This window comes from Grus americana, chromosome Z, assembly GCF_028858705.1.
Source record: "Grus americana isolate bGruAme1 chromosome Z, bGruAme1.mat, whole genome shotgun sequence".
Taxonomy (NCBI): domain Eukaryota; kingdom Metazoa; phylum Chordata; class Aves; order Gruiformes; family Gruidae; genus Grus; species Grus americana.
This window is the reverse complement of record NC_072891.1, coordinates 87,041,173-87,068,054: the sequence shown is the minus strand read 5'-3', so window position 1 is coordinate 87,068,054 and position 26,882 is coordinate 87,041,173. Positions and strand designations below refer to the sequence as shown.

General features: G+C 52.6%; 1 protein-coding gene across 4 annotated transcripts in view; it reads left to right on the top strand.

Annotated features, from left to right (window-relative positions):
- PAX5 (paired box 5) overlaps positions 1-26,882 on the top strand; it is a 142,305-nt gene that overhangs the window by 50,706 nt on the left and 64,717 nt on the right. For 2 of the 4 annotated variants that reach the window (XM_054809633.1, XM_054809631.1), the window contains 3 exons: positions 1,266-1,441; positions 20,601-20,657; positions 24,615-24,744. In XM_054809633.1, coding sequence (XP_054665608.1) covers positions 1,266-1,441; positions 20,601-20,657; positions 24,615-24,744 — 363 coding nt within the window. The remainder of the gene's footprint in view (positions 1-1,265; positions 1,442-20,600; positions 20,658-24,614; positions 24,745-26,882) is intronic. The other 2 variants (XM_054809635.1, XM_054809632.1) reach the window with 1 other exon arrangement.

Below are 26,882 nucleotides of genomic sequence, written 5' to 3'. Positions count from 1 at the left end.
TTGCCTACTGCAGCAGGGTGTCTGCGCAGGTCACCTCTACACTTGGCATCAAAAACTTGATGCAGAATCTACCAGAGAAGGTCTGAGTGATGTTATTCCTCTGCAGACTACTTGGACAGTAGTCCACTGCAACGCTCAGGAAAATCTTGCTGTTAATGATGCATTTGAATTCTGCTCCTCAAAACTATCTTGGCAGCGAGATTCTATTTTTAAAACGTTTCCTCCCTCTGTGTAGTGCGGTGTTGCCATCTGGAGAGGAAATCTGATATTTACTGCTGTTCTTGGAGTTCCACCTCCTGGAGTCCTGGGAATACTGCAGACCTCAGCTTTCAGTGCATAAAAGATACATTTTTAGCACTGACAGGTGAAGGAAAAGTAGAAAACCACTGTGAATCTGCAAAAAGCAAATTGAAACAAGCCCCTGTATTGCAAGAGTCTTTTCAAACTGCCAATCTAAACATTTCTCAAACTTGTCTCATGGCTTTTCAGCCATGGACAATCACTTATGACTTCTCCTAAAAATCTCTGCCAAAGGGGAGAGAGAGAAAAACGTGCCTTGGAGCCCAGGCTTTCATCATGCTAGTAGACTTCGGAAAAGCAAAGTGAAATGGCAGTGCCAGGAGAGTGCATCGGGTCGGGCCTTGCTGCGGGTGTTGCAGTGGTGACTCAGCCCAGGGACACCCCGTCTCAGTGCGGCGCAGGTAGTGCCTGTGTTGTGGAGGTGCGGGAGCTGGTGCTGGACCGAGAGTCCCTGCTTCCCGATGTGAGCACACCGCAGCTCAGAGCTTGGCATGGGGTGGAGCTGAGGGAGACTTGAGGTACCGCAGGAAGGGGCTGAAGCGTACGGGTGGTGACTGGGCAAGGGGGATCTGCTGGAGCTGACCCAAGTTGACTGTGACGGTAGCATCAGGTGGTGTACGTATCCTTCCGTGTCCTTCTGCATCCATTCCATGAACCAGACAGGCTCGCGGGTGGTGCAGTGAAAGGGATGCAAGCAAAGATGTGACCGTTATCCTTTGTCCTGCCTTTAAATCGTGTGTGAAATCACTGGTGATAAATTGCCTTGAGGGGTTGGCTGTAATGGAAGACTAATCAGAGCATCTTCTGGCAATATGTGTCTTGCTTGTAACCTCCTCTCAAACACCCCTCATGGTGTCACCATGCGGGTACCCACGTCTATGCAAGGGATAAAATGAGACACTCCTCTGAAGGTCTCATCATTGCGATGACTACTTACGCTCTGTCCTCTCTCTCCTCTTTGAAAGGTATTCAGGAATCTCCAGTACCAAATGGCCATTCTCTCCCAGGCAGAGATTTTCTTCGGAAACAGATGCGAGGAGACCTTTTCACTCAGCAGCAGCTAGAAGTGTTGGATCGAGTCTTCGAGAGGCAACATTATTCCGACATTTTCACAACAACTGAGCCCATCAAGCCAGAACAGGTACTATTGAAACATTCAGTGTTTTCCAGATGTGTTTTCTGCTGGCAGAGGTCTGCTTGGTGGGCATCACCAAATGTTTCTCAGAGACTCAGTAGAAAAACATGGAGAAAAGGTGTTGTACCAAGCCCTTCAGCCGAGTGCACGTTAGCCATAAAAGACTGAGTATTAAAAAAATGAAGGAAAACACTTGTTGTGTAAACATTAGCAAGTGTTTGGGTATGAAATTACACCTGATCTGGGCCAGTTACATCAAATGAGTCCTTAAAGAGCATCACAGCTTTTGCTGTTAGATCAAAAGCAGGCTATGGAGGTAACAAGGAGAAGGCTTGCAAAACTCAGTGCCTAATTTTGGTTCATAGTTAGCATGATTGTGCACACAAATAAGATTTTTGTATCCAGAAATGGCTTATTAGGCATGTAATTGGCCATTTGCTGAGAGAAACACCCAATTAGTATGTGAAGGTAAATTTGTTGCACCTACAGATTAGCAGTGTGTTTGAGAAGGACTTGGCACTAATTTTTTGGGAAAGTTCCATTTTTGCAGGCGCAGTACAGAAGCACATACAAGAACTGATGAGCTGTGTCTCTCTGTGTTCTTCTTCTTGGGCGGCAGCCTTTAGTTTAGCTGCTGAGAGGGAGGTGGAAGTGCATATATTGCTGTCAGCACCAATATTGGTCTAGCTTGCTACTTAATGATGTATCTGGCCATTAATCCTCAGTGTTCTTAATATTAGACCTGCTTTTTAGCAAGGTGGATGGGCTCTCAGACTGCAGGCAGACACTGAATTCCCTTGGAGGAATCTATACGTTTGAGGGCCACTGGAGATTATTTCATGGCAGCCTACTACCACCGTGGTTCCAGTTAAGGAGTATGTTTTGGCGTGCATTTTTTGAAAAATTGCGTACTTATGCTGAAAGTCATACGGTAGAGTAGAAATTCCTCACGCCTTTAAGCTCACATCTGTCATTTGTTGTTTCATTCATAGAGCCATTTGTTTTTCACCAGTTCCGTTTGGTTTTGTGGTTTGTGTTTGCTGAGGAACTCTGCAGATCTGAACTGAAGCTGGAAAAAGATGGGGAGGATGCGGAGGATGCTGAGGTCGATTTGATTTTTTAAAAACTCGCTAGGAAAGCCAAGGCGGCGGTGCCTGGAGGTGAAATGGCCTTTGCGTACCACTAGATGGTGGTTGTCCCGCCGGAACGCGGGTGGCACTGGCCAGGACAGGCTCTGCTCCCGCAGCCAGCCTTCTCGCGCGGGTCACTTCGAAGCTGCGTGGCGTTAGATCTGTCCCTGCGGAACTTCCATACGCCAAAAATGTCACTACAAAGCGAGCGGTGATGGAAGAGGATCGTTTATTCGTTTCTGTGTTCTGAAGACATGTCACGGTAGATCAAGGGACAGAGTCCAGCAGTGAGAGAGCGATTGCACAGGGATAAACTTTTACTGGTTTAATAGGAGGAATGGGAGAATTGAATGAGGATGTTGCTGGAGTAGTATCCTGATTGTCAGATACGGGATATTTGGCTGTTGGTGGAGCAAGGGTGTCCCTGGGTCCACAAAAGCAGCCGTGACTAGAATGGCTGCGTAGCCAGATTAGCGAGACAGGAGATATGCTGCTATTAATTGGGTTAACAGGGTACTTTCTGCATGCTCTGGGAAGTCTAATAGATGCCGAGAAATGTGATATTATGATGCACAAAAGGTGTTTAGCAGAACCGCCTTGCCTAGCCACTTCTAGGTTTAATTACAAATGGAGCTTGTAGTTGTTTGCTTTCATATCGGTTGGAGCGTTGCCGTTTGCTTTTGGAAGGCTGGGCCATGGTTAAGGGCTGTTTGGGGCTGGCTTCTGCTTTTTGGTGGCATGTACAGTGTAACTTTTAACCCGAACGCGTGTGATCTGTATGATCAGCTCTGTTTCACAAGGATGCAGTATGAACTCCACTGCTTACCGAAGCATGTTTTACCTCTTTGGCCAGTCAAGCGCAGTGGTCACGATACTTAACCAAAGCGGGGGAGCTGTCTGGATCAGTTAGTAAGGCCAAAGAAATCAATGCGAAAGAAAATACTGAGAACATTAATGAAGCGACCTGGAAAACCAGAGTTGTCCCTGCAATAGATTGGTGCGGTAAACCAGGACCTGCCTCCAGCATCTGGCTGTCCGGGGTGCTGCCGAACACAGACGCGGTGCTTTGGGAGCTAGGTCAGCGGTGGGTGTATGGAGTCCTGAGCTATTTCTGCAGAGGAAAATAAGGAAAATATGCTCCTCATAGAGATGAGATGTGGGGAGAAGTCTAGTAGGAGCTGCTGACCCACTGCTTATCTGTTTTATTAGAAGCATGGTCCAGTAGCAGCCAGCTGAATATCACTAATTTTACTTGGGCACAAAATCTTATTGATGTCCCTGCGCTCTTCACCTGAGGAGAGGTCCAAGTATTTTACTGGAAGAATTGCTATCTCTAGACAGGAAATTCCTTTTTCTCCCTGTTTTGTGGCTCGTCTCCAAGTCTTCCTCCTTATTTGTGAGCTGGGAACGGTCCCTTGGCCACGGAGAGTTGTGGCATGGGGGGACAGATGCCCCGTGCACAGCAAAGCGTTTGTAGCCTCAGCATGCTCAGTCCCAAGCTGAAGGCTGGTTCCTGCTGCCCAAGGTCCTCCTGATGCATTTTCTGGGCAAAATTTGGCCTTGCCTCTCGGAAAGTGTACATTGCCCCGTGTGTAGGTAGACGTGTGATGGACTGCGTGGGAGTGCTTCCCTGCCAAAGCCTTTGAGTGCTTCCAGTCTGTTTCCTTTACTTTTCCGTCTTTAACGTTTCCCTCAGTCCACCTGTATAAAACGGAGACTCATGAGTTATTTCTCACCTCAGAACATGTTGTGCTCTTGACAAGCATCATCTGAGTTTTCACATCTGCTGTAAGCTGTGCCTTCTACAGAGAGACCCGCAGGGAGTGAGTGCTTGTCTTCGGGGAAGGGCTCAGACAATGCTGAGAGAGAAGGCAGCACTGGACAATGACAGGAAAATAAAGTGTCAGACAGTCCTTTGTTCAGAAACGGTGCCCAGTGCCTGTGCTGGGTGAGGCAGGGATCCCACCGCGGGTTCGTATAATTAAAGACTGCGCCAGACTGTGCTCATCGGGGGGGTAGAAGCCGGGCATACCCCATAATGTGCCTCATTTTGCCACCTCTCGCCCGGCGGTACGGCTGCGCGTGCCTCGGTGTGCGCTCTGCAGCACAGGACGCGACACCTGCACGCGTGGAGCCGGAGAAACGTGCGATGGCAGGTGAAGTCCAGCGGCTGGGAGCTGGGAAGCCTGAGGCTGAGGGCTGACTGCAAACGGAGTCAAGTCCTCTTGTGTCTATACGTATAGGGGAGTAACCGGGGCATAAAGTCAGTGCTCTACTAGCCTCGCCCCGCCTCCCCCCAACAGGAACCTGCTATAAACATATATCCGTGTATAAACTCAATGTCCTTCCCTCACGTTTGTGTTCTTTTGTGCTCAGTTTTTGCAAACAGCCCATGATCTATTTGCACTGGCTGCAAATGTTGATGGAAAACTGATTTAACGTATTTCTGGGCACAGATTTTGAAATGCACGTAGCGGTGCGTCTGCAACACCACCATTGCACTGCTGTTCTGCTCGTGGCCGCTGGCCACCAGCACCGTGCAGCTCTTTTGTCAGCTGGGACAAAGCCCATGGCTGGAATGTCAGGTAATCCTCGGGTCTCAGGGATGGAAAGCCTTCACAGCGTCTGCCTCCCGGACTGGCAGCAGCTCCTGCTCTCCTCCCTGTGCCTCTTGATGTGCGTGTGGTTGGCCCCTGCCGCTGCCCGCTGTGTCGGCTCTGCAGTGCAGTCCCGCTGCCCACGGGGAAGGCTGGCTGTGTGCTTGCACAGCCGACATCCAGACTTCCCTCGGAGCAAAGCCGTACTGACACAAGGAGTGGCTTTTGCCTGCCTGCCCGCCCTGGAGTTGCCCTGTACAGCTGTGTCCGCGGCAGACCACAGCACTCCCAGACGGCCCCTGTCACAGGCAAAACCCCACCGCTCGTGGTCGCTGCACCGACAATTCAGATTTTATCCCTAACTGCTGCGCATCCCATGTCTTTCCTATGCACAGAGCTGCTGCTCTGAGTGGTGTGATTTTCCAGTGCCTCGTCCATCAGGAGCATCCAGCTGGAGGAGCTGGAGGCACCGGCTGTCCTCAGCAAACCCCTCTGCCTGGCTGCCAGTCCGTTGTCCTCCGGCGGCTTCCCGCGATTCCAGCCAGAGGGATGGAGGAGCTCCTCCCAGCTCCCTGGCGAAGCTGTCCCGGGCTAGCCGAGCGCACAGCATCGCTCGTGTCAACCCTTGACTCAAATGCATTTGCCAGTTGAAGCATGGAGAGGAGATGTTTCTGGAGATCACGACCTGGGAAACAGCCACCAGCCGGGGAACTTCGGGCACGGGAGGCTGGACGGGTGCAGGGGCACGGCTGGGCTCACAGACCGACGTGCTTTTGGTGGCTGTGAGAGCAGGATTAATGCCTCTACAGGGGAAAATACAGCAGGGTCGGCTCGACAGGAAAGGCAGTGCATTAATTTCCTCATCATAAAGAAGAGAATTATCTATGCTGGATTTCTGTCCACAACAGAAATGGATTCTCTTGTATTTTCAGCTCCACACATGGGTCCAATCGAATACTCATTGAAGCCAAGAGGAATATTTCTATTGACTTCAATAGACTTTAGATCAGGGCCATAATGAGGCATAACATGATGTGACCAGATTCAACACTATGTAGGTCACCGACGTAGAAGAGAACTGCTCGCCTCTAATAGCAGATAATTCCCAGGCCCTTGCTGATGCTTTCCCATTGCTTTTAGCTAGAACTAAACCGAATATCAGTTCTCTGATTCATTTCTGGATAAAATGTAAATATTCTGAGCTTAGGTCGAAACCAGTAGCCTGGCAAATGCGTACTAATAAATGTATTCATAATACACAGTGCAGATAAGTCTGGATCTGGAGATAAGCATAGGCAGATTAAATTTAGATAACTAATTAACCTGAAAAAATTACTAATAAATTGAAAAAAAAAGGAAGAATTGCACAAAGTTACAAACCGATTGTCCTCTGTTTGAGAGAGAATTGTGATGAAGGATTTCAGTGAACTGATCAAGAGAGGAGAGTAAGTCCCTTCAAAAATCTTCAAGTTTTATTTTCTGTCCAAGTATGTGCCAGCTTTGAAAGAGGAATCTCTTTTTTTCACTGTAAGGAGCTGTGTTGGATAGGATGTTTGCAGGAATGCAGCTCCTGAGAGCATGGAGATGCACAGTCCTCCTTACAATACCAGGGAAAGTCCAAGATAAAGCCAGAAGATATGACCCATTTTTCCCATTTTAAATGTGACTTGCTCTAAAACTGCAGTTACTGGAGAAGCAGAAGGAAGGAATGAACTGCAGGGCATTATGCTTGGTCCTGGTTTCTGGAGCGTGAATAATGTTTCTTCCTGAGGAACACTACCTTTGGGTGGACAGAGACTGCTGAGGATCTTCTTAAAATACCCCGAGACTTGCAGTGAGAAACGAAGAGCTAATATTTGCTTGTATTTTCCCAAAACTTTATGTTGTCCAGTAACTGAAAATTATGGCACTAAGTCATGGCTACATTTGAACATCTGGAGTCATTGACCCAGCAATGAGCGCTGGCAGCCCAGAAAGCCACCCGTGTCCTGGGCTGCATGTCCAGCAGCGTGACCAGCAGGTCGAGGGAGGGGATTCTGCCCCTCTGCTCCGCTCTGCTGAGACCCCCCCTGCAGTGCTGCGTCCAGCTCGGGGGTCCCCAGCACAAGAAGGACATGGAGCTGTTGGAGCGAGTGCAGAGGAGGCCACGGAGATGCTGCGAGGGCTGGAGCACCTCTGCTCTGGAGACCTCAGGCTGAGAGAGTTGGGCTGGTTCAGCCTGGAGAAGAGAAGGCTGCGGGGAGACCTTCGAGCCCCTTCCAGTCCCTGCAGGGGCTCCAGGAAAGCTGGAGAGGGGCTGGTGCCAAGGGCAGGGAGTGCCAGGCCAAGGGGAATGGCCTGAAGCTGCAGGAGGGGAGATGGAGATGGGATGTGAGGCAGAAATCCTTCCCTGTGAGGGTGCTGAGGCCCTGGCACAGGGTGCCCAGAGAAGCTGTGGCTGCCCCTGGCTCCCTGGCAGGGTTCAAGGCCAGGTTGGATGGGGCTTTGGGCAACCTGGGCTAGTGGAGGGTGTCCCTGCCCATGGCAGGGGGTGGCACTGGGTGGGCTGTGGGGTCCCTGCCCACCCAAACCAGGCTGGGATTTGATGAAATCTTTTCTTGATCTGCCACCTGCAGAAGTGACGTGAGCGTGCCAGTACAAGCTCTTACCCAAGGCTTGTGCGACACATTGCGTGAATGAAGAGCAAGTTAAAAAGCAAAACAAAACAACACATGGCTTGACAAACGGACACAAATGCTAAAATTGAATAAAAAAAGGACAAAGACGAAGGAACAAGAACAGTGGAGTTCAGGATCCACCTGCCAGCTCTGCAGACAGCTCCTCGTGTGCAGGCAGAGTCCAGCAGGCAGCCGGGCAGAAGGCATGGCTGCGCTGGGGTTGGCTCCCGTGCCGCGGCAGAACTCACCATCGGCTCCACGGGTGGATGTGGTGATCGGGGGTCGCGGGGCGAGGAACAAGTTTGTGGCGGCTGCATTACCCCCGTGCCGCCCCGTGCTGGTGACCAGTCCCTTGCCCCACGCCAGCAGAGGTTGGCCAGGGCGGCAGCGGGACGGGGATGGGGACGGGGACGGGGACCGGGACGGTGCCGGCCGGGGGGCAGCCGGCGGGTGCTGCGTGCTCGCCCCCACTTTGCCGGCACCGTGAGCCCCTCTGCCTGCAGGAAGGGGCGGGCGAGGACAAGCGTCGGCAGCGCGGAGAGGAGCAGCCAGCGAGGACGGTTCTGTGGTTTTTACAGCTGCGCCTCTTCCAGCTGAAACCTCCTCTGATCTGTGGCTTCACTGGTGGGAGGGGAAAAAAAACAACTCTAAAATCCAGCCTAAGAGAGCACATCAGGAGAGGAAAAACCTTCCCATATTTACTCTCAGTAGACTATTAAACAACACCAGGCTATTAATTTGGCTTTTGAGTCTTCACTAAAGCCCATAAAAGCGCACAGTTGTCAAATGGAGTTCATTTTAATTTCCTTTCAATCACAGTAAATTATTCAGGTGATAAATCAGCTGGGGCAGCCTCCTGGCTGTAATAGAAACCCTAATTCCTGGCTAATTATCCAGCCCATTGCTGCCAGCAGATCAATACCCCTACCGAATGGAAAGGGCGCGGGGTCTGGGCGGGCAGGGTGGCGGAGGGACGGCAGCTGGGAGCACTGCGGGCGCCCGTGACCCCCGCCCCGCGCGGGGGCTGTGGGGGGCTGAGCTGTGCTGAGCTCCCTCCTTCCCCCACGCGTAAGGGGACGCGTCCCCCCGGGCGGCAACGTGGGCCAGGGCAGCCGTGGCTCCGCCAGCTGCCTTCGCCGTGCTCGGGCGTGTAGGGGATGGAGCTTGCTGGGGGCCAGAGGGGGTTTTGGGGCTCTCCCACTCCGGGGTGACCCCGCTGTGCTCTTGCCACTCAGTGGGTTTGCTGCAGTTGTTCTGTTGATTCCCTGAGTTCGGGACTTTGCTGCTGGTCTGGAAGATACAGCGTGACGAGTGTTTGCGTGGTGTCGAACCGGGCTGCGTGCGTCCCAGGGAACGTGTGTGTGCCGCGGGGATGCCCTCGCTGCTGGGGCTGCCCAGCTCTGCCGGACAGTGGTTCGAACAGGCAGAGGTGGGGGGAGTGTCCTCTGAGGGAGTCAGAGGCTACTCAGAAGGAGATTTCAGGCTGGTAATATTTTTTCTTGCCAAATAGTACCTTTCAATAATGGTAAAAGTTGAAGAAGTATGAAAAAGACTGGAGAGGACCAGCGCTCAGCTGTAACACAGGGCATTTCACCGGGAAGGAGCAGCAGCTCTCTGGAGATAACAGTTGCACTTACCCCCATCTCCTTGCCTGGGGAGGGTTGATCAAGAGCTGCTTCATGCACAAAGCCCTTTGAGCCCTGAGACGATGCTGCCAACTGCGGCCTCCAGTTCAGCTCCCGCTGAAACAACGGGTTGTTCTGCAGAGGTGTTGGGTAGAGCTCCTCCATCCACCAGCATCTCCCGGATGCTCTGGGGAGCTCAGAGCTCTGAACTGCCCTTGGCTTCTGCAGGCTGAGCCTTCAGCACACGAGACTTTGTGTAGGATCCCATTCCTAGTCGCCATCACTGTGATTGTCACATATTTGCATCACGGTGGTACTGGGAGGACCCCACAGGCAGCGTGGGGCTGAGAGCTTCGTGCACTGGCTGTCTAGGGAAGAGCAACGTCCCTGAGGGTCTGGCTGCCTGGATGGAGAAGACAAGTAACGGCTGGGGAGAGGAAAGCAGTTTCTCCTGCAGTGCAGATCAAGAGGGAGCAGCCGTAGGCAGTGACTGGTCCATGGTGCCGCAGAGGGGCTGAAGCCTCCTCGGCAGAGTCTCTTTGAGCCTTCCGTCCTTCCATCACGCTGCTGGGGCAGCGGGGGCTGCACCACCTCCTCCTTTGGCTCTGCTCTGTTTTAGGGTCAAGAAGGAGAAAACAAACCTACCGTGTTGTTTCTTCCTGCTGAAAATCAGCTTTTATGAGTAGAAAGCCTTCTCTTTTAGAACTGCAGCAGAAAGCACAGCTCCTTGGGCCAACACTTCCCATTTGCATCCCTGCTGCTTTGCCCTCCCTTACAAGCATTTTTTTTTGTGCATGAGCTTCTGAAGACTGAACACAATTCCCTGAGTGTGCCGCCTTGTTGTGACATGTCGTGTCGGGTGGTGACAGTCACAGCAGACTGTGTTGTATGACACCCGGTATTTCGTGTGACAGTGGGGCTGCGATGGCGGGCAGTTTTCTGGGGAAGCAGTATGACAGGAGCCGTGTAGCCTGCTAACGTATCTCTGCATCAGCATCATCTTTGCAAAGAGCACCCTGCAGCTTGCGTGGACACCCGGGATGTCTGAGCAGGGGCTGGAATTGAAACGTCTGGTCTTTGAGTAAGCAAAAGAGGTGGGAAGAAGCCCAGGCGGGATAACCCAAGGGATGCCCGCTCTCATGTCCAGGCAGCCCTGGGGATACCCCGTGCCCCCACCTGAGCTCAGTGCCCCTTCCCATGGGTGACCAGTTTTCCTGCTTTGTCTGGAAGTGGTGAGCAGCCTGGGGTCGGGATTTCTCCTGCAAGATTTTCCAACAGACAGAGGAAGCATTTCCAGGGGTCTGCAGTGCCCGGCGTGCGATGCCTCGGCAGCGCTGCTCTGCTGAAGGGAAGCTGCTGCCGGAGGACAGAGCCGGGATTTCACCGCGCTGACCCTGATGTGCTGGCACTGCATGGAGGTACTTCTTTTCCTGTAAGGAAACCCACGGGCTTTTTCTTGTCCTCTGGGTCTCACTGTCTCAACCAGGCTTCAGTGAGTCAGCGCCTGAAGAATCGGACCAAAAAGGGAATAAAAAGAGCCACTGGGCCATGTCTGCTTCGTCCCTCTCCTCCCAGCAACGTGTGGCTAAATCAGCTCAATGAAACCAAGCTGGGGGAGAGCAGCGGCGTGTGGGTTCGGGGGGGTTTAGGGTGTATTTAAAAAACTACAGCCCTCCCAGTGCCTGTTGCTTTGTCGGAGCAGCCCCAGCGATGGCCTGGGTTTATGCTGATGGTGCTTCCCTCCGAGTCTGCTGCATCGGGCTTGCTGGGGCTCTTCCCCCTGCTCACGTGGCTTTGCCTGGGGACCACGTCTGGCTCCGGCGGGGCAGAGCGTGGGTCCGTTTCCTACCCGGAGGAGTCCTTGTCACCTCCTCCCCTTGCCCCAGCAGGGAGGGGGAATCCCAAAATACCAAGGTAGCCAATGCCTTCAGGAATTGCAGCGCGTTCCTGGGTTTAACACCCCCGTTTTTTCCCCCTGACTGCTCTCACATATGACCATATGTGAAAACACAAATTCCCGAGTTAAAGGAAAGGCCAGCCTTGCTGTGTCTGGAGCTCCGACATCTCCTTTGTCCATGTCTCTTTCCTCTTTGCTCTGTACGGACACAGTGGGGGTGTTATTTCCCCCAGGCAGGTTCCCTGGGTTGTGCGGAGGCTCTTGCAGAGGGGGTGTGGGTGCCGCGCGGCACGGCTGGCAGCACCGAGGGCACCGTGCCGGTGGGTGGCTGTGCTGGCCCTGGCATCCCGGTGACGCTCCCAGCTCCGGCGCACGCACGCAGCTGAGGCTGCGGGAGCCGAGGTCCAGCGCCTGCAACGGCAGAGCAGCTCCCCGGTGATCGGGCATGGCTGGGGGCTCCTCGGGGCCTGGAATGCCCTTGAGGAGGAGCGTGGTGTGCTTTTTCCCGAGGGTCTGGGGAAACAGCGTTTGGAAATTGCAACCTCAGCAGCGTTTCTGTCGGGTAACGCTGGCTGGGGATGCTTTGCCCGTCACCGAACTTCATCTCAGCACTTTACACCAGCTTTACACTCAGAGCTTAGGGACAACAACGGAACACAAAGTCCTGCAAAGGCAGCGGGTGATGCCCTCCAGGAGCCTCACCACAGCTTCCGTAGGTGTGGTACAGCGGTGGGAAATTTAAGAAAAACTTTCCTCTCTTGTTAACTTGCCAGAAGTGTCCACATTTCCTTGCAATTTGCAACCTGACTTTGAGTAATTGTGTCTCTTTGTTCATCACGTGTTTTGCAATAAATAGCTAGGCTTTTTCAGTTTAGAGAGATAAACCAGGTCTACCAGATCAGCAAGTTTTAAATAAAAAAATCACATCTTTGTCTTCAGTGGAGTCTTCCTTCCCAGGTTTCATGTCACCAGCTGACAGCTAATTGAAAGTCTGTCATTACAGAAAAGTCACAGACAGTAGCCAGTCACACAGTAGACTCTGCCTGAGAGCTGAAGCAGAGCGGTGATTTACTGGCCACCGTCAGATTTTCAATATCACATCAAGGCGTAATATATGAGTAAGATGAGTAGAATTATAATTGCTCATGTAGTCTTTGTCCCTTTGAAAAACAATAGGGGAGTCATCCATGCACTTGGCAGTGTGCATGTATGTGATGCTCCACTTGCGTGGAATTGTCCCAAAGCTGGCTTTCTTTGTGGAAAAAGACAGCATTGTGTAATGGCACCAGTTGGCCAAGATTATGTTATAGCAAAATTGACCGACCTCTTTGTGTCTGTGTTAGAGAGGGAGAGAGGAATCTGTGAGTAGACACGCTTGCCCGTTGATTTATTTAGTGCCTGGCCTGCTCACATTATATCTGAGGGGAAGGGCTTGCACTGGCGTTCGAAGAATGGATCAAGACTTCTGTTCTTAGTCCCCAGTAAACGTCTCGATCCCACGGGCTTTGAATAGTTTCAAGTATAGTTTCTACCCTTTGGTTTGGAAATCACCGCTGTTTTATGCTCATTCTGTAGGCTTTCTCTAAATCTGTCCATGACTTTCACTTACAAATACGGGTTTCTCAAAGTACGCTCTCTACACGGCAGTTGAACACCTGGAGATCTCAATGTGCTAAAGCACCTTGGAAGGAGCCAAACTCTTCACGGTGGGGCATGGTGGGAGTACGAGAGAAGAGGCATGAGCTGACGCGGGAGAGGCTCTGCAGGGCCCCGGGAGCAGCTCTTCCCCCAGGACAGTCAGGCAGGGCACAGGTTGTCCTCAGAAGTTGTGCAGTCTCCATCCATGGTGGTTTTCAAGACCCAGCTGGATAAAGCCAGCCCTGGCCCCGTGGCTAGCCCTGCGTTGAGGGAGCTTCCTTCCAACCTGCATTATCCTATGACCGTGATGTCCAGGTACCTGCTGTTCATTCCAGCTCCTGTGATGTGACTTAGGGAAACTTTTGTTCGATTGCAATGGAGAATGTGAAAAGCGTGGCTGGGGTGGGAGAGCAGCGCCCGTTTCACACAGTGTGCAGGATGAGATGGAGAGCTGTCTGGGATGCAGCACCCAGGAGCCTAAGCAACTTGCTCAGCGTGGATGCTGGGTCTTCAGAAGAATGCCGTAGTTTTGGGTTGCCATTTGTTCAGGAAGGGATTAAATGGAACCACCTATGGAAGTGGTTGTATGATCGCAAAAAACAATTGTGGAGCTAAGCCAAAAAACGGGCCGGTTTCAAAATTCCTCTCTGCTCACATGAATATGGTGAGCAGCAGAATTTGCTGAAATGAAAAAAATAATTAAATCTGAAGGGACGGAAACTCTTACGTTAGGAGAGCAGCTGAACACGTAGGGGGATGTTTTCAGCCCTGCTCCTCTCACCTTGAAAATGTAATTAAATAAGGGCAGCCTCGGGTTGGCAGGGGTTTCCTCCGCTCACTCTGCGTGCTGCAGCAGTCCCAGAGCTGGGCTGGGCTCTCAGTTGGTCCAGACGGGTCACGATCAGAGACGTGCCTGGAGGGCTGGGGCAGAACGAGGTGCTGGGGGCAGCGGGTGCCTTTCCGAAATGGGAGCTGTGGAGCGGAGCCAGGCAGAAAAACCGTGCTCGTCAAACGCTGTGTTTGATTAGGAGCGTTTGACCAGTTGTTGAGACCTGTCTAGATAATTAGAACAGATGATTAAGTAACATAAAATTAAGGTACACAAGAAATTGTCATCAGATTATGTGCCTGGTGAGTGGTTTTCAAGCATCGCCGAGTTGAGAGGCTTTGCCGCAGTGGGAGTTTTTTGCTGCAGGCACAGACCCCACGTCCGCGCTTTGGTCAGGCAAACGGTTGCTCTCTGGTTCTTGCGACTGTAGAGAAAAGTTTGATGATATGACCCCAAATACGCTCGTGGCACAAGAACCGGGCGGCTGCTGGGGCGGGAGATGCTCGGGTCGCACCGGCAGCAGGTTCCCTCCTGGTTGTCTGATGCTGTTTTCTCGCTGTGATGTTTCACGGCGTGTGCGGCACCCGGCCGTCTCCAGTGCCACTGACGTTTTAGCGGCAAAATGATGATTATTACAACAGCAACGCATCTGGCTGAGCCTGTCTTTCCAACAGAGAATGTTTTGATAAAAACTGAAATGTTTCACCAAAACCTGTCATCTTTGATGATTTTTCCGCATAGAAAGTCCTTCGCTGGAGCCTTTCACGATAGTGAGGAGGTGCAGAGCCTCCAGCAGCGGCACGCTGTGGGCGTCATCACAGTCTTTTTCCTTGGAAGCAGCACCCTATAAGTACCCTATAGGTACCCTATAGGTACCACAGTCATTGGTCGGCCTACCTCTGTTTTCTTTGTTTTCTATACCCGTGTGCAGACAATTTCTGATGTTTCTAGGTGTTTTTTCTGAAGCCGAGGAACAGGCAGGGCGGACGGGGCATTTAAGTGCAGAGCGTGGGTGACTGTCCTGCCCCGGTCTCCAGCGCCTTGTCCCGAAGCCTCCACGCTCCAGACATCGTGCTGGCCGCGTCTGGTTGTCAGCGGGTCTCGGCTCATTAGCTGGGGGCAAAAATAGCTGAAGGTTTACCCCACGAGATGAGTGGGGTTCAGTACCCGTTAATCCTGAGTGGATGTCACAGGGCACCACATCGTTCCCCCCATTCTCCCCCCGCAAAGGGTTTCCATTCACACGTGCGAAGGGGAAGGAGGGTCCCCTCACCTCGCAGCCCCCGAAGCCCCCCCCCGGCACGTCTCGTTTGCTGCACAAAACACTCTGGTTAAGGGATCCAAGCCCGGGGAGTCGCATTGCCCTCCGTCAGAGCACGCGTTATTCCCACGGGGTTCGGTCCCTGCTCCCTCCCTGACCCCGCACCCCCAACACTGGAAAGTGCTTCGGAAATCTTCCAAGAACAATGTTTGTCCTCATATTTCTAGCTTTACCATGAAAATATCATAATGAAAACTGTCTTTTAATATCGTGTCCCTTCCCAGGAAAGAAATGAAAGAAAAACTTTGGAAAAATGTGTTTGTGTATTTGGGTTTTTTTTGATGAGGTCAGTTCCATGTTGGGGATTTGACGGGGCATTGTAGGGAAAGCTGCCACCCCCAGAACAGAAACCAGAAGACTCCTGATTCCTATAGGTTCACCTGGCTCCCAGGAACACCGACAGGAAGAGTGAGAATCTTTTGGAAAAGGAAGAATGTGTGCTTGTGACCAGCTTTGAAAGTGGCCTGGAATTCAGGAGTTTGTGGGTTGATATGCGTTTGTACAGCTTTGACTTTGCAAGACGCCACAGAACACAGCAAACTCCGTGGCTTTCTCTGTTGGCTTTCGTCTGGGTAGAGATTCGGTGCACCCGGAGCTGCAGCAGCTGCCGGGGCTTTGGCTGCCTGGGGGCTTGGTCCGTGGTGAACGCTGCCCGGGGTATTTTCTCATGGGGTACTGCTTTGAAACCAGTTTATTGTGCACAATACGAAATATGGTACAGAGAGAAGCATGAAAGGATTCTCAGATGGCACGTGTGAAACACCTTCAGATAGTTCTTCTGAAGGCGTTACGGAAATACAAAAGTTGTTCTTGCAAACGTGCACAAGACTCCTCAAGTGTCAGGAGCTGTCAGTAGGATGGATTAAAAAGATATGGCAATATTGGTGTAAACTTCACGCGCGTTCCCAGTGTGCCTTCATACTTCTTGTTGGTATTTCTCCATAGGGAAATGCTTGACCTTGCTGCGGGTTGTGTTTCCTTCCCTGCTTACCCATGCCGGGTGCTTCAGCGGAAGCAGTGGAGCCACCGTGACGGAGGATTGTCCGTTTTCTGTCCTCCTGTGGCTGAAATTGTTATGGTTGGGGGTGAAAATGTCCAGCTCCTGTCCTGAGAAACAACATGTTTTAGCAATATCTTGTGGCAATGAGTGGCATAAAGGGGTTACGTGCTGGGTTTACAAAAGGCAAACTGCTTTTTCCACCAGGGTGGGGTGCATTATGCTTTATTTTAACTGGGAGCGTTACGCTTTATTTCAGTTGGGTGCTCCTTTTTTTCAGCGTTGCACGTAGGACGGAAGAGGCTGCTGACAGAGCAGCGAGGCGACCGGTCAGTTTGTGCCGGGGGAGAGGAGCCACGGGAGGAGAGGGCGGGAAGGAGGGGGAGAGGAGAAACACCCTGCGCGAACCCATGGGGTTGCTGGAGAGGAGCAAGCGGGGGCTGCCCCGGGGGTGGGGGGGAGGAGGGCTGGGAGAAGGGAGGTTGGAGGGGGCACAGGGAGATGCTGTTCCGGGGAGGAGACGCCTGCGCAGTCAGCTGCGATGCAGCAGTCAGGATGGGTGTGCAATGCCGGCATCGGGAGGAGGCTCCTGCAAAATTTGTGGTGCAATTTCTGCATTCCTCAGTAAACCAAACTGGGATGTTCTGGCATGGAAACGGCAGGGAGGAGCCGGCGCAGGGGCTGTGAAAGCACGCCTGGCGAGCCCGGAGCCCGGGCAGTGCTGAGGAGGGAGGGTGGGAGCTGGAGTGAGCCGTCGTTTGTGTCCTGGAGGAAACCGGGGACTCTGTGCTGGGGGAGGAAGGAGCTGTTGAGGGTAAATGTGTGAAACCTGCAAATCCTGGCAAGAGCAGAGGTCGGCTCTCACCGCCGCTGTGCTGTCGCTGTTCGGCCAGGTGCTTCTCCTTGGCCTGAAATCGGGAGGGGCACCGGGATGTACGTGTCCGTTTCCTTCCCTCGGGCTGGCCTGCTCACGGTTGTCTGTGGAGCCTTCTGCCTGCGGACCGGTCGGGGGAGAGCCTGCCCCAGCCGGGATTGCGATGGCCGGTGAAAAGCTCGTTTGGGAAGCACCTGCAGGTCTCTGCTTTCTTCCCACCGGACCTTCCAGGAGAGGCTCGAGGGCAGCGGGTGCTGCGAGGGACGGCAGACGTACGGGCCCATCACCCCCGTACGCGTGCCCGGCACCACGCGCGCTGCTCAGACCCAGACCTTGCTTTTATTTAGTCTGCTGGCTCTGCCTAAGAAATAATAACAACGACAACAGTAAAAAAAGGAATGATTTCAGCGGCGAGCGCAGGCTGTTTTGTGGGGTTTTGTTGTTCACCACGGGCGGCCATGGTGCGCGCGTGTGCGTGCGTGTGCGCGCGCACGGGTGTGATTTACTGGCCTGTGCAATGCCACATGTCTTTAAAATTACAGTGCCCATTTCCTGCTGAAATAATTTCTACAAAGAGAGGCTCCTATTACAGCAAGAGGAGCGTGGACGTCATGATTTATTATTATTTATGGTCCCAGGGCCTTGTTTATGCACGATGGGTTAGGTGCTCAGGATAGAAATGCCATTATGCAAATGACATTGAATGTCCTTACTGAGCCTAAATAATTTTTGTGTTGGACGATTAAACCTCATCTGTTATTGATATGGGCTGCAGTCGGGCTATTAAAGAGTCCCAACAGTACTTACTCCCAGTAATGGGAAAATTGAGAGGAAGAGGCTAAACAATTGCCTCAAGTGTGCCGTGATTGTCTGGTAGGAGTGGAACATAACGAACCCCCTGAATGGAAATCGTGTTTACTACTTAGGGATAAATAAAAAGGGAGAACATGCAATAAATTACGCTTTGTGATGTGAATCGGCGCACCAGAGAATTTGCGTACTTTCAATTTATTTATTTGAAATTATTTTTTGGAGGGGGAGGGTGGAGGGGCTGCAGATACCGGGAGCGGCCAGGAAGGATTCCCGCAGCGCGTGCCCCCGGCCGGGCGGCTGGGGAGAGCCGTCCTCCTCGGCAGCCGCACCGCCACCGCGCCGTCCGCTTTGACACAGCTGTGCGGTCACATTTTGATCAGTGTTGATAGCTTATGAATTCCAAAATTGACAAAATTTACAGAAAAATGAGGATAATCCATCTTCCTTAGCAGCCTGTCAGGAGCTGGCTATACTTCATAATCTTCAATTACAGATGCTATTTTCAGACATTTACATGCAGATATTAGAACAAAATGAAAATGAGAAACAAAGAGCGAATGGAAATGCAGCTATTTATATGTATAAAAGAAAAACAACAGGTAAATTCTAGGCATTTAGATTGGATTTGGGGGTCCCTTTGGAAAATCTGAGAATGGCTGCATCCGCTTATGGATTGCAGCGTGGAAATGTAAAACGTAGCATGTCGTTTCCCACATGCAGATAATCTGAAGATTGGGTCAAAAACAGGTCAGTTATTCTGAAGTATGAGCGTAAATGTGTTCATGGCAGGGTGCACTAGCTAATTCCCGCTATCTTCAGAGGGATCTCTGGGGATGTGCACAATCCTAATTGGATTTGGGCTAAAATGAAGCACTGCTGTTAATTTTTTAAAAACATACATGTTTTGTGAAAGGGAGATTCAGAAATACTCCGCTTAAACTGAGGGAAAAAGGTTGTACCACTGAAATCAAACTTCCCTGCCCTGTGAGACAGCCAGGAGCCCAACATTGCCGAAAACAAAGAGAAGCTGCGGTTCGGCCCCAATTAGCTGTGGCGATAGCTTTTAGTCCAAAGCAGAATGGGTTTCGGTGGCCGCGGTGGGTAGCGCGGGGAATGTGATGTAAATTATGAAATGGAGGGGTGGCGGGCGGGCGGCAGCAGCGAGGCTTTGATATATGGGTTTTCGGATGCCTTTCCCGTCCGGATCGGAGGCGGCTGAGGAGGAGGGCGTTAGGATGGATTTTCCATCCCCATAAAATTTCAGCAGAGCGGCACTGGTGCCCGTGCAGCTGCGAGTGGCGCTGGGTTTCTGAAAGCCTGGGGAGATTAATTAGAGCTGCTTTGGATTAAGCTCTCCGAACCATATCTAATGTTACAAATTTCTTCCCTTTGTCAGGCTGAGGTGGGGGTTTCCGCGGACAGCCTGCCTGTTGTGCGCCACTTCTGCCTTTATTTATTAATTTTGAAGTATTACGACGCAATGACTCGGAGATGTTAGGCATGAGGTCTGGCTTGCTGCTGCCGTGAGCGGCGAGCAGGGGGTTGGTGGTTGTGACCTGGGGGACAGCACCGCACGTTTCGGAGACCTCAGGCTAATGCCTGGCTCGAACGCGGAGAAGCGTTGTTTCTGGCAGCGTCTGTCGGAAGGGGAGGCAGCGCGTGGAGTCCGCGCGGAGGCAGACCAAGCTGGCGCATCGCTCCGACGGTCCGAGCCCCCGTCGTGCTGCCGCTGCGTCCCGAGCAGCGCCGCGGGGCCGGGGATGGCCGTGCCAGCAGCGGGAGGGCACAAGAGCTGTCGTTTCATGCCTGCCTGCCGTTTTGCAGGTGTGATTTGGAAAAGTGAGCAGATGCAAAAAGCAACACGTGCGAGTGCCGGCGGGCGCCAGCTGGCTCCTCTCCATGGTCGCTTGCCCCGCGCAGCAGACACCCCTTTTCTGTCTTTCGCTTGGTGAGGTCTCTCGAGAGGGGTGCGGGGTCTGCACCCTGGGAAAGGGACGGGGCAGGAGGGGAGCGCGTGTGTCTCGCAGCGCCGGGTCGAGCCCGTGCGACCTCCCTGGGTTTCCCACGCTGGCACCCCAGAGCCAGGCTGTTTCAGGGACCGGTCTTGTTCCCCACTGTGCCTGCCACTTTGGGGTAAAATTCCAGGTAGATCTCAAAGAGAAAAGTGCTGCACATGTAGGGTGGGTTGACCTTTCGGTGGGTTACGCTCAGGCATCTTCACTAGGACAAGCAGAGGGTGAAGCCGGTGATGGGCTGTCTCGCCACTTCGCTGTAGCGCAGCAGGAGATGACGGAGCCTGCCTCCTGGCACGCTACGTAAATTGTTTGAAAATGGTACCGAAACAGTCCTGCACCCCTTTTCCCTCCATCTGCCCATCACCTACCCCGCCCTGGGGGGTAATAGTTAGAAATAAAGCTTTTGCAGTGGAGGTGGGTGTGAAACTTCTCCCAGCGCTGAAACCTTCCCGTTTGCCCTCTGCAGCAAAGGCTGGCAGGGACAGGACCGTGCAGCCCCCGCTGCCCATCGCCGGGGGAGTGCTGCTGCCATGGGCGCGCAGAGACCCCCCCTCTCCTCCTCACCCCGCTCCCCCGCCACACGCCCTGCCTGCGGGGTCCCAGCCCCAGCCCCTGCCTGGCACCCACGACCACCCCAGCTGAGCGGGATGGGGCAGGGGGAGCACACGAGAGGCCCCGTCTTGCCCCTCCTTTCGGTTTGCCCTTCTCGGTCTCTCCTTTATATATTCCTCGTTTCACGTGTCTGTGTTTTCTCTCCTCCATGCTATGGCAGTGGTGCTCCATGCTGATGAGACAGTGCGTGGTACAACCGCAGGCAGTCATTTTTCAGGTAATTTCTAGGGTACCGAACACCCGACTCTTGCTTTTTCACCTACTGAGCAGCAGGTCGGGCTTCCCGCTGCGCGGGGAGGGACCCCTGGCCGTGCCCGGCCATGCCAGGCTGCTCCTCGCCGGCGGCGGTGCCATCTCGCTGGTGGAGGAGCCAAATCTGAGACCCCCTTCTGCTGCCCCGCCGAGCAGTTGGAGAGGCTCCTGGGGAGGGTCAGCAGGAGGGTCTCGATGGGGCCGTGAGGTGAGGGGCTGCTCCACGAGCGCTGCCTCCCCCCCGGGGTTTTCTCTCCTCTCGGGACAGGGTGTCTGGAAGGATGGGCTCTGCCTGGGGGGAGCGGGAAGAGGGGACACCGCTGTGCCCCTTGTGAGCGGCTCTACGCCCGGCGCTGCCAACCCACGGTGCCAGTGAGGCTTGCCGCTTCTTCAGGGGCTGCTGTGGTCCCCCGGCCCCTGCACAGGGGTGAGGAGGGCTGCAGGCAGTGCCCGCCAGTTGGTTCCGGCGTGGAGGCTCTTCTGCTCTGCACCGCCGGCTCCCTGTTCCTTGGGGGCCAGCAGATGCCTGGTGCTGACCCTCGCCTCCCTGCAGCTCCTCGCCGCTGGCAGCAGCACGTTTCCTTCTCTGCCCACAGCCAAGCATCGGCCGTGGCCTGGCGCAGTCCCGGCTCTCAGCTGTGCAGTATTTCACTGCCGCTGCGCCAGCCCGGTGCCGGCCCTGGCCGTGTCCCCGATGCTTTGTGGTGGGAGCTGCAACCGCAGAGGTGGCTGCGACACGGGGGCTGGCTCCTCTGCCAAGACCGTGCGAGGAGGTGGGGGGGTCAGCAGCCGCTGGGGCTGTCTCCTCCTGGGTGCTGGGAGCTGCGACAGTAGTCAGCGCACGGTCGGTGCAGCTGCTGGCCGATCGCTGGTGGCTCTGAGCAGGGATGCGGGCAAAGCCATGCTGTGGGACAGGGAAGCGGTTGGAAAATCCCTGAAAATCCCACTATTCTTACCTCTGGGAAGAGTTGCTGGGCCATTGCAAAAGAGGTACAGCTCCTGTCTGTGGCAAGCTACTGGGACCAAAAGTGGGGAGGGACCCCAAATCTCACGCCTCCATCTCCTGGAGCCCCGCAGCGGTGCTGCCCGACCACGGGCTCTCCCTCCACACCGTGCTGGGCAGCCATAACGCTTCCAGCCCCTCCAGTCCACAGAAGCGGTCCCGCAGTTTGAAGTGCTGCTGCTGCAAGTGGGTGAGATGGGGCAGCGCTGCCCGCGGGAGGGCCGTGCCGCCACGCATCGCTCCATCTCCCCGCGGCGGGGTGACATGGGTGAGGGTGGGCCACCACTGTCCCGGCCCCGGTGGGGTGTGCTGCACCCTGATAGCTGCCTGCTGCTGACACAAACTGGTCAATCCCTCCGACTGAAGGACCAAGCTCGTGGTTCGTTGGTACGGTGCTTCCAGGTCATTACAGTTAAGAGGTGAGACCTGGTCCTGCTTCCTCCCAGGCCAGTTCCTCGCACCCCAGACGGGAAGCAAGCTCTGGTGTTTTGACATCGACAGCCTGCTCCGGACTCCTGTGCCTGGGCTTTGCAGGCAGGGGCTTGGACTGGTCCTGGCTGGGTTTGTGCGAGGAGCGGCAGCCCCAAAAGCCACTTTTTGGCTGTTGGGTTTGGAGGTGCACCCCCTGCCCCAGCCCCTGTGTATGACCCAGCCTCTGGCACAGCTGGATGCTTCCTCCCAAACTACAAGTGGCCAGCTCCCCTTTCGTAAGCTGGAAGCCACGTTCACCCCCTGCCCATGGGGAGCGGTGGATTGGCGTGCCATGGGAAGATACAAAGATGTTTTCTAGTCTGGATATGGTGCGGGTACGGCTTTCGTAGAGCAGCAGGGGTGAAATAAGGCATCCTTCCCCCGGGAGTGCTGTGTGCTCTCCTCCAGACATCAGAAGTGCCAAACGGCAGCGCACAAGGACAGCTTTTTCCTCTGCTGCGCTGCCGTCCCGTCCCACGCTGCTCGCGCATTCCCGGCTGCCTGGGATGTCTCTGCAGGGCTGCAGCCGTGCTGCTGTTCCTCCAGTGTCTCGTCAGATCAGGGCTTTGGGGAGTGAAAAACCCCGGCGGTGCTGCCGCTCGTGCACGTACCCAGCGCAGGGGGAAGGTGGGGTTGCAGACGTAGGACAGTGTGGAATGGGGCGAGAAGGCTGAAAAATGCACCTTGGTGGGACCTGGAATGGGAAAAAGGAGCTTTGGTCGCACTTGTGGTAAGGAGAAAGGCTGGGAGCATCGCCAGGGGCTGTCCTCGCAAGGCGCAGAAGCGGGGCTGAAGCAGAGGTGCGGGTGTGCGCGTCTTCGAGGCACTGGTGGTAGAACGGAAGGGAGGTGTGAGGGCACGGAGGGTGTTGGAGGAGAAATAAGCTGAAAGGGCTGAGGAACAGGACAAGTTTAATGCAAAGGTTAGGGAGGAGCGTAGGAGATGGTCCTTGCTGAGAAGCCTTCGGTCCAGAGGACCCCGTAGTGCTGACCGTGGGCCGGGTGAAGGGACAGGGTGGCCAGCAGCCGAGCAGCTCGTCACTGGAAAAATGTATTTGATGCGCTCATCGGCAAGAGGTTTGTATGGGAGATCCTTCAAGGTGACACTCGTGCCTCACGCAGGTTCCGTCCTCAGAAGAAACGTGTATTAACGCAGGCCTGCTCATTCAGGGTTATCCATGTAAATTAACTTCTGTTTGAGTGAGAACTGTGCAGCAGAGACACAACCAGGTTCATCTGATCCAAAGTGCTGAGCTCGTGGCAAATACCAGATTGTGTGCTCGGTTCTCAGACGCTTCCAAGAAACTTGTAAAAGAGGGAGAAAGATGTGTTCGCTTAGATCAGCTTTTGTTTCCTTAAAAAAAAAAAAAAAAAGTCAACTATTTGATTTGGTGGCTTACAAAACTCCCAGGGGACAGGGCTGCCCTACGTCACTGCAGCTCTGGACAGCTTCAGCATTGACTTAGTCTGCAGAGATACAGTGGGGATCCCTATCGGGGCTGTCGTTCTTTGCTTTAGCTGTTCCCGTTGCTGTTCTTCACTTGGTTGTTACAGGCATGATTGCAATCTCACAAATAAGGGATTAAAACTGGAAGTGCAAACAACAACAGGGAAGGGAGAACTTTGAAAGGAAACTTCCCAGTTTTGTGTGAATGATCCTGACAACAAGAAATCATGGGAGAAGGCAAATGAGGATAAGCTTCCTGCCATGTATGTGGAAGTCCTTCTGGACGTATGGGTTGGCCTCACCTGCTGTAGGTTGCTGCAGCTACGTGAACTTTCATGGGGTTATAGGGCAGAAGCAATCTGATTTCTGAGGACCTGAGCTCATTTACCGTAGCTTCAGCTAATGGGATTAAAAAATTCCCATGAGATGAGAGAGCATCCTTACAACAGTCAGGTGATTTGTTTGTAAATAATGTGGATTTAGAAACAGTTGGGTACAAATCCATCCATTAAGCAAACACTTTTATTTACGTGCATGTGAGGACATGCAGTGTTCCCAGGAGACGGGGGAAGCGGGACGCCCCGTTCCCACCTCCCCGTTAGTGCGTGTCTCCAAGTGCCACCACGGAAATGAGGAGAGTTCAGGTTAACGGGCACCAACGTTTTTCTCTAACAAGCAAGTAACTTGCACTCAGCAGTTACAGCCCCTGCTTCTCTACAAAATTTCCTCTGTGAGGAAAGCCTTGTTACACATTGATGAGTTTGGCTTCGGTTTTATAAACAAAGCCCGTTTTGGTGCTCTCCAACAGCATCGGTGATAAACACACACCCGCTTATTGAGCATTTTGAATGCTTAACAGCCCCGTGTAATGGGTATTGCCTTTAAAACTGACCGAACAAAGGATTTTTGAGTTCTGTACTGCATCTACTTTTTGTCATGCAGGCAAAAGCTCTTGAATAGTAAATTTATTATCGCTAAAGTGCCTTTTGTTTCTTTCTCCAGGCAACTGAATATTCGGCCATGGCGTCGTTAGCCGGTGGATTAGATGACATGAAGGCCAATATAACCAGCCCTACTTCTGCAGATCTGGGAGCGAGCGTTCCCGGGCCTCAGTCATATCCTATTGTCACAGGTAAGCAATCTTCGAAAGCCGATAAGTGGTGTGAAGTGTGTGTGTGCACATTGCAGGGTGATGCCCTTTGTGGAGGAGTTGTGTCAGATGTGGAGTCATTTGCTCAAAAAGTCTCTTTTTAACTGCAATTTCATAGCAGCTCTGTTGCAAGCCAGGTGCATGGCTTGCGTAAATCAGTAGCCAACGGACGCAGCATCCGTCCCTCTTGTCCAGGAAGGAATATGCCCCTCCACCCCAAACCTGCGTCCTGAATGCCAAGATGTAACAGAAAAGCAGAATGCTTGCCTCTGCTTCTGGGCTTTGTTGCTTGTTTTTCACAAAGGTGCCCAGCATGGTTGGCTGGATGGGGTTTTACAACAGTTCAAACTAGCTTGAATTTTGGATGCTTTTGTTTCCTACAAATGCTCGTGTTTTATACCATTTGTGGAACTGTAATTGTGCTGAGTGTTTAAGTGAAAAGCAAATGTTGTTTGTCCAAGGAATGCAGCATCATCTGCATTTATGTGGCAGGCACAGGGCGAGAGTTAAGGAACAGCTAGAATTTGATAAATGCTTTGGTCATCTAGTTATTTGGGACTGACCACACCGCTTGGCAGGAGATTGCCCAAATGGTGAGAAAATGATGACATTGTATCCCAAAGCAATTGTGGGAATCGGAAAAAAAGGGGTTTTAAAATTTAAGGCTCTGTGTTTCTTATGCGCGTTACGTCTGTGTATTTCTTCTGTCCTCGTGCCTAACCGGTGCAGATTTCATCATTGGATTTTCTCTGTTTTGCCAAAGATTGGATGTACTTGTTTATTTTGTTGCTAAAATGGAAGGTGATACTGGTTTTAGTATAGTAAAATCGTATCTTGAAAGCACTGTAATCTCATCTGGCAGGAGAGCAGCTCTGAAAACAAATGTTTTTACAAAATTATTTCAACCCAATATAGCTCTTCTTGCCAAAAGTTTAGGAGTATTCAAATGAAATTAGAGTGTTTCATGAACCGTAGTGAAATCCACGTTTACCTCAAAGTGGGAGGGGAGACACTTCTTGAAATAACTGTCAGGTAATGGGTGGGTGGTTCAGGAGGTGGATTCATGGATAAGAAAGGTGCCTAGGGGAGGATGGATGGGTAGAGAGAAGGATTTTTGGATATTTGTGGCTTACAACAGGTAGGGAGAGAACGTGAAGTGTCATGTTTGGGGTCATGAGCCACCCGTACAGCCTATGGAAGTTAAAAAGAAATGTCTCCTACGGCAAATTATTCTGTCATTGTTTGCTACAGAGCTCCCTGCATCTTTCTTTGAAGCCTGCTGCTTGTTGTAAAAGACCCAGGCTGCCTGGTGTCCTGTCACCCTTCATTCATCTTCCGTTTGTCTCTTGCTCGTCCGAGTCCACGCCCCGTGACGTGCGAGTTGCAAGCTCTCTGGCGCTCTCCCAGCCGGGAGCATCCGCAGCTTGCAGGGATGGGAGCCGATGGCAGCCGTGCCTTGAGGGGGAAGCAAAATTGCAAGAAGTTACTGAGCTGCATTATCAAGGAGTGAAAGTTAGGAAGGCAAGAAGATGATGGAGCAGCTGAGGGCTTCCTCGCTTCTGTCTGCTTCTAAGGAACTGCCTATCCAAGATGTGCGCCTGGTCAAACTCAAGTTCAGCCAAAAGCTGTTGTTTAGTTTGATACTTCAGCAGAGCTTGCTCTTTTACACTGGTTTAAGCACTTCTCATGCTTCTTACATTACTCCTTCCCTAGAGTTTGGTGAGCTGACTGATCACATTTGTTAGAGCAAAACTGACTACAGAAGTGACGCTGTGGAGCTCGTTACAGATTTTGTGTGGGTTCTCCCTGTGACATTACCTGCACATGATCAAAAGTTCCAAATGTTAAATTTAATAGTTCTCATCAAAAACGTGGAGCAGACTTTATGAGTAGCAAGCCTAGAAAAAACCTGCCATTGGTGTTAAATGTGACAGGGTGAGAGCTATAACAGAACACATTTTACAAGGCAGTAGGTATTTATATCTTTAATTTGATATTGCTGTAGAGTTTTCTAACACCTGCATTCATAAAACTTAGATTTACACGAGCATATCAAAACCCTTTTAAAACCTCTGCCTTCTGATATATTTTTGGAGAAGATTGTCTGAGTGTTATTGTCC